General features: G+C 36.5%; 1 protein-coding gene across 3 annotated transcripts in view; it reads right to left on the bottom strand.

Annotated features, from left to right (window-relative positions):
* Positions 1 to 326: 326 nt before the first annotated feature.
* Positions 327 to 6,000, bottom strand: part of Cbwd1 (COBW domain containing 1) — a 42,173-nt gene continuing 36,499 nt past the window's right edge. For 2 of the 3 annotated variants that reach the window (XM_005063731.4, XM_021225279.2), the window contains 4 exons: positions 3,413 to 3,481; positions 3,247 to 3,312; positions 1,632 to 1,761; positions 327 to 1,219 (listed from right to left, as the gene is read on the bottom strand). In XM_005063731.4, coding sequence (XP_005063788.1) covers positions 1,110 to 1,219; positions 1,632 to 1,761; positions 3,247 to 3,312; positions 3,413 to 3,481 — 375 coding nt within the window. In that variant the 3' untranslated portion in view covers positions 327 to 1,109. The remainder of the gene's footprint in view (positions 1,220 to 1,631; positions 1,762 to 3,246; positions 3,313 to 3,412; positions 3,482 to 6,000) is intronic. The other variant, XM_040746195.1, reaches the window with a different exon arrangement.

The following is a 6,000-nucleotide window of genomic DNA, read 5'->3' as shown; positions in this document are numbered from 1 at the left end:
AACCTTTGGCAACTAGGATTCAGGCTTGTTTTGGGTTTATAATCCCAGCTCTGGCACTTCTACAGTGAGATGGGAGGCAGAGACAGGAGAATTGGCTACAAATTCCAAAGATTGGTATGCATAGCACAGTAGTAGAAATAGTTACCTCTCTCAAAACAAGCTGAAGGGAGAGAAGTTATCCTCTGATCTACACATGTTCACACACACACACACACACACACACACACACACACACACACACACACACACGTTATCTGTAGTTATGGTTAGTAGAGATAGTGTACCTCACTACTTCTCGGATTATACAGAAAACCAACACACTTCAAAACAGTCAAGATGAATTTAATGCCAGCAATAAAACTACAGTTTAACATTCCACAATCATAATCTTCTAAACTAATACAGAACAAAGAGCTGAGGCATCATTACACTGATTGTAAGAGACAGTTTAATTTCTTTGACTCAGATTTCTTCCTCTTTAAGGAACTAGAGACTCATTCCATTAAAAACATAGTGACAGGGCTGAAGAGATGCTCAGTGGTTAAGAACACTGACTGCTCTTCCAGAGGACCTTCCAGTCCCAGAGGATCCAGCGCCCTATTCTGGACTCCTCAGGCAATGGATGCACATGGTGCACAGACATACATGCAGGCAAAACACCCATGCACGTATCATAAAAATAAAGGTTAAACATTTTTAAAAATACAACGACAGCACTTGTTTGGCTATTTTTGTTATTATCAAGACAATCATTGTATCTCTGCAATTTTCTGAAGTTTAAAGGGAAAATAAAATGTTAAAGTTTGCCATCATTTTTACAAATAATGAAGCATAAGTCGTCAGCTTTTATGCTTAAACTTCAAAGACAATTCTGGAATTTTTATGAAATACTTGTCTCAAAAAAACTTCAGAGGACATATTTTATTGTATGAATATCAAATGTTTTTATAATGATTTACTAAAACTTTATGTATTTTATAAAATAAATACTATCATAAAATATACTCCTAACTCCTAAGAGAGGTAATGAAAGGACTCAGGATTAAAATACACCCAGTAGAAAACTGATCCTTGTTTTTCTTATGAGTTCTTTTGGTAAGAAATGGCGTTTAGTGTGATGGACAAACTTGGTCTTTGTCAGGAGCCGTCCTCTGCTCTTCTGTTTCTGCCACAGCAGAGAGGAAGAGCTCTTTAAGAATATCCTTATCTAAATTCTTGCCTGAGAATAAAACAAGACAGGGATTACGAAAGGCTTGTTAAAACAACACTTGAATTTCCAGAGTGTTAAATGCATGGTGCTCTCTAGTGATCTACAAAATCAACAGTAACTGCATGACTCCTTCTACAACTCTCTAGTTAAACCTCAAATCCAAGTTAGTGCTTGAAGTAATCACTTTTCTAAGTCACCTGAACTTCTCTTTAAGTTCTAGAAATCTTATATTATCTGTGATTCAGACAAATACAGAGGCTTATGTAGCTAATACTGGTTAAATAACACACTATGTCTCCTAAAAACCTATTCTTGCATTTCCTTCAGAAATTTTCAGTTTATTTAGCTAATACTAGTGAACACATTATATCTCCTACAAACCTATTCTTGTTATTTTCCTTCAGAAATTTGTGTTACTTACCAATAAAGACCAGCTGACTTGATCTCTCAGCATCATCCTTCCAGCTTACTAGGCTCTCTTCCAGGTCATACAGCTCATGGATGCCTTGCAGAATCATTTGCTGTGGTTTGTCTTTTATGGACACTAGTCCCTGCTCAAAGAACAGTAACCATTCAGCTCCAGCTCAAGTTTGCAAGCACAAATAGTACATCAGATTTGAGAATGCTACTTTTCAAAAGACAAACTTATAACAAAGCTATGAAAGTCACCCATTTCAATTACAGCATATCTTAAGATTTTAAAACTTCTAATCATTTTGTATACACTGATCCCTGTCCCCTCCCCAAGACAGGGTTTCTTTGTGTAGCTATGGATGGCCTGCAACTCAGCACTTGGGAGATAAAGACCAAGCTGGCCTCAAACTCAAAAATCTGCTGGTCTTTATCTCCCAAGTGCTGAGATTAAAGGCATGCACCACTATGCCTAACTACTTCTTTAAAATAAAGAATTACTTTCTCTTTTCTGGTTTTTTGAGACAGAGTTTTACTATTAAGCCTGAGCCGGCTTGAAACTTGCTGTGCGGGCCAGACTGGCCTAGAACTTGCAGAAATCCACTTGTCTGACTGTGCATCACCACGAGTAGCAAAGGTTCCTTTTTCTAATGATAAAATTAATATATTAGGGTTTTTCAATGTTAGTTATAATAAAAAACTGAAAGTGATCAAGTCTGCTATCACACCATATCATACTAATTTCTCTGCCTTTAAGGGATTGGTACTTCTTTCACAAATTTAACATGAAAATTTAAGAAGTTAAGGTATTTTCTTGATGAATCTGTTTTAGAAATGTATTATAATAAATTTAGGCAATGATCAAATAGAAAGCTATTTTATTCTTCTGAATAAAAGTTCAATGTGGGAGTGGCAAGGTGTCTGGCTCAGAGGGTAAAGGCACTTACCTCTCAAATTTGACCAACTGAGTTCGAATCCCAGAACCCACAGTAGAAGAGAACTGACTCCCACAAAGTTGTCCTCTGACCTACACCTGCACATTGTGTTATGTGTTCACCCACATTCAGACAAACAAAAATACACACAGACAACTAAATGTCAAGTAATATGCATAGCTTTCCAAAAACTGAACAAGAATTCCAGTGTTTTGTACCTTTGTAATTACAAATGTTTATCGTGTCTGCTAAATTCATCAAGTAACATAAGATTCAGCAGTGGAAGAATTTTCAATATTATTTCTCTATTAAATGAAGCTCTCTTGGAAAAATAACCCATTTCTCTAAGTGACCAATCTGTGCAGAGAAGAACTGTTTGACAGTGTCAAGCTTATGAGCCAGACAACTGCTGGGAACACCTGGCAGAGGAAATCTGGACTAACATCCCAGGCACACAGGTTTTAGCAGCAGCACTAAATGAAACTGTGCAAATAAACCATTTGTTGTTGTTATTGTTGCTGTTGTTGTTTTTACAGTGATTTCTAAAGCTCTTTTCAGCAATGGAAATGAGGACAAATGTTATTTGTACTAAAGCTATTGTTTCTGTTTAAAATCAGATATGGTTTTTACATAACAGTCAAGAAAAGGATACTGTCTCCAAAGTCTGGGAGAGCAAATTGCATACTACACCTTCAGCCGAATGACCTCCATGCAGTGGCCGTCCTTGTTTTGTATGTTCTTTTCCCACAGGAGATTCTGTACCAGGCAACACAATTTCATAAGACCAACCACTGCAAATGCAACAACTATGCAACAAACAGCTGATGAATCATTAATCAGGTAAAATTGCATTCACCTGGATAAATACATTGAGACTCTCTTCCTTCGCACTTCCTGGTACTTCAAATGTGACTGTAACAATACTCTGTAAATCAAGAGAATAATCCATAATTTTTATAGAATCATCCTTCTGTTTTAAAAACTATAACCAGTTTTAAGATGAGAAAAGAAAAGAGCCATATTTATGAAATTTTAACTGATTAATGATATTATTAATCATTATTTCCCTCTTTGTTTGGGAATTACCAACTCTATAAAGTAGATCAATAGTATTTAAAAGCAAACCCCAAAGCCCCCTCATGTAAGGGTCCTGGAGTGTATGTAGCACACATTGTGTGCCTTCTGCGTGTGTCATCACACCTTCCCTTTGCTCTTCACGACAACCTGGGAGCAGGGAATATTTCACTTTAGAAGTCAGGCAAATGAAGCTCAGAAAAATAAAGTACATGATGCAGAAGCACTGCTCAAAACAGCGTAGTTCTGCCTCTCAGAAAGAAAAAGCACTGTGCTGAGTGAAAGGAGTTCTCAGCGATGCTGGCCGCAGTGGTGCTTCTGACTCAGGTTGTTGGAGCATCACGTACAGAATTCAGATTTATTTTTCCTCCTGATCTCAAAGATCTGTTTTCTCTAAAGAAGCTTAAAGTCTCCTCTAACAGGTTAATAATTAAAATTCAGACCTCCCTTCAACAATATAACCCCAAACCTCAAACTTAGCAACGAAAACACACAAAGGCTTAGCATGTCATTAAAAGCACTACTCCCATCCTGGACAGTAAGTAAGATGCTCGAGCAAAGCTCAAAATGTTTAAAACAAGAAGAAAGAGGGTAAAACTCAGTGTAATGTCTTGGAAATACTCATCTCCCATGCACTTTAGAAGACCGTGTAAGACTGAAGAAGAAAACATAAAAATGCCTCTGTTGTTTTATTTATTTAATTTTTGCTTCATTAGCTTTGAAACAAGGTCTTACTGTGTATTCCACGCTGGCTTTGAACTCACAATCCCCATTTTAGCTTAGCATGCTGGGGCTTCAGGTGTACATCAGCAAGCCCAGCTCCAGAATTGTTTTTATACAAATTTAGAGACTAGCTAAAAGTATTAAAGATCAATGTAGAGAAATCAATATGCTGACACTTAATCCTCTGATGCCGTCAATATACACAGTGTTTTCTTACTTAAAAAAAGCATGCTGGACTTTAAAAATGTAAGGCATATGAAAGTACTTCCCCTTATCTGTGGGACATACAGTAAAATAACTCTGGTATATGTATGAAACTACAGATAATACTGAGCCACAAGGTAAGGCCTTTAGAGTTTTAACTAAGCACTTACATGCTATGGTTACAGCTTCCATGTTTAAATCCAACTACAAAATTATCACAAGTTTCTTTTACTTCCTTCACAATATCACAGACAGTAAGTTTATTCTGACCAGAGATCTTATCAAATCACCTTTTCACATAAAGGAAGCACTCTAAGCTTCTCTTGGACACATTATATTGTCAGCATTATTAGTCTTATGCTTGGGAGGTGATTCAGTAACAGGGTCACATGAACATAAGCACTGTGATACTGTGACAGTAGATCTGGCAACAGAGATGCCAACTCAGTGAATGATGGGCAGGTACTGTAATTCAGCATGCATTCAGCAGACAATAGGATGACTCACACAATACTCAGGACACAGCAGAATGCTAAGAGGATTCATAATGGTACTCAAAACACCATCAGTTTTATACTGGTGAATTATTTATTTCTGGAATTTTTACACTTAATATTTTGGACTGCAGTTGGCTGCACAGAATGGAAACCATAGATTGTAAGGGCTCTGCCTGTATTTTGTTACAATAATTAAACCAAAAGCTTGAAATTATTTCAACAAATGAGTGGTTTTTTTTGTAAAGCAATGTGTACATACAATGGATTATTATTTAGTCTCAGGAAGGAAAGAAGGAAATTCTGCTATATAGTAAAATGCGAATAAACCTTAAGGATGTTATCCTAGATGAAATGAGCCAGGAATAGAACAAATATTGTATGGTTCCACTTGTAGTAAGTACTTAAAATGGCAGCTACTTGGTGGTAGGAGGGCAGCACTGAGGAGCTGCTGTTCAGTACGTTCCATTTGAGTCCCACAGGACACAAAGTTCTGTTGTACAACACACACACAACAATGCACACTTAGAATTTCTTTAAAGGACAGAGATCAACTTAAGCAGTTTTTGTTGTTGTTTTTCCCACAACAATATAGAGTACTTATTTTAAGATCTTAGTAAACATATTCTGTTTTTGGTAGTTCAAAGTAATATGCATTTAAATAAAATGGTGATTTTTTTCACATTAAAGAGATCACTGTAAGTGTCTAAAATCCTATGTCTAGCTGTATTGTAAAAGGCTACCAAATAAAACAGAATGTGTCAGTTTCAACAGAAAGTAATTTTGTCTTTAAAAATGCATTTCATTCAAGTTGAATGACTTAGCTTTTACTACTGAGAATGTTTCAACACACCCCCCCAGTACACTCACTACTTTACTGTTAGCTTAAAGACTTTTCTGAGAAGTTTTTTTTTTTCCATTTGTAGTTAAGGACATGACTTTGTTCAGT

This window comes from Mesocricetus auratus, unplaced genomic scaffold (genome assembly GCF_017639785.1).
Source record: "Mesocricetus auratus isolate SY011 unplaced genomic scaffold, BCM_Maur_2.0 Super-Scaffold_4256, whole genome shotgun sequence".
Taxonomy (NCBI): Eukaryota; Metazoa; Chordata; class Mammalia; order Rodentia; family Cricetidae; genus Mesocricetus; species Mesocricetus auratus.
This window is presented reverse-complemented; position numbering and strand designations above follow the sequence as displayed.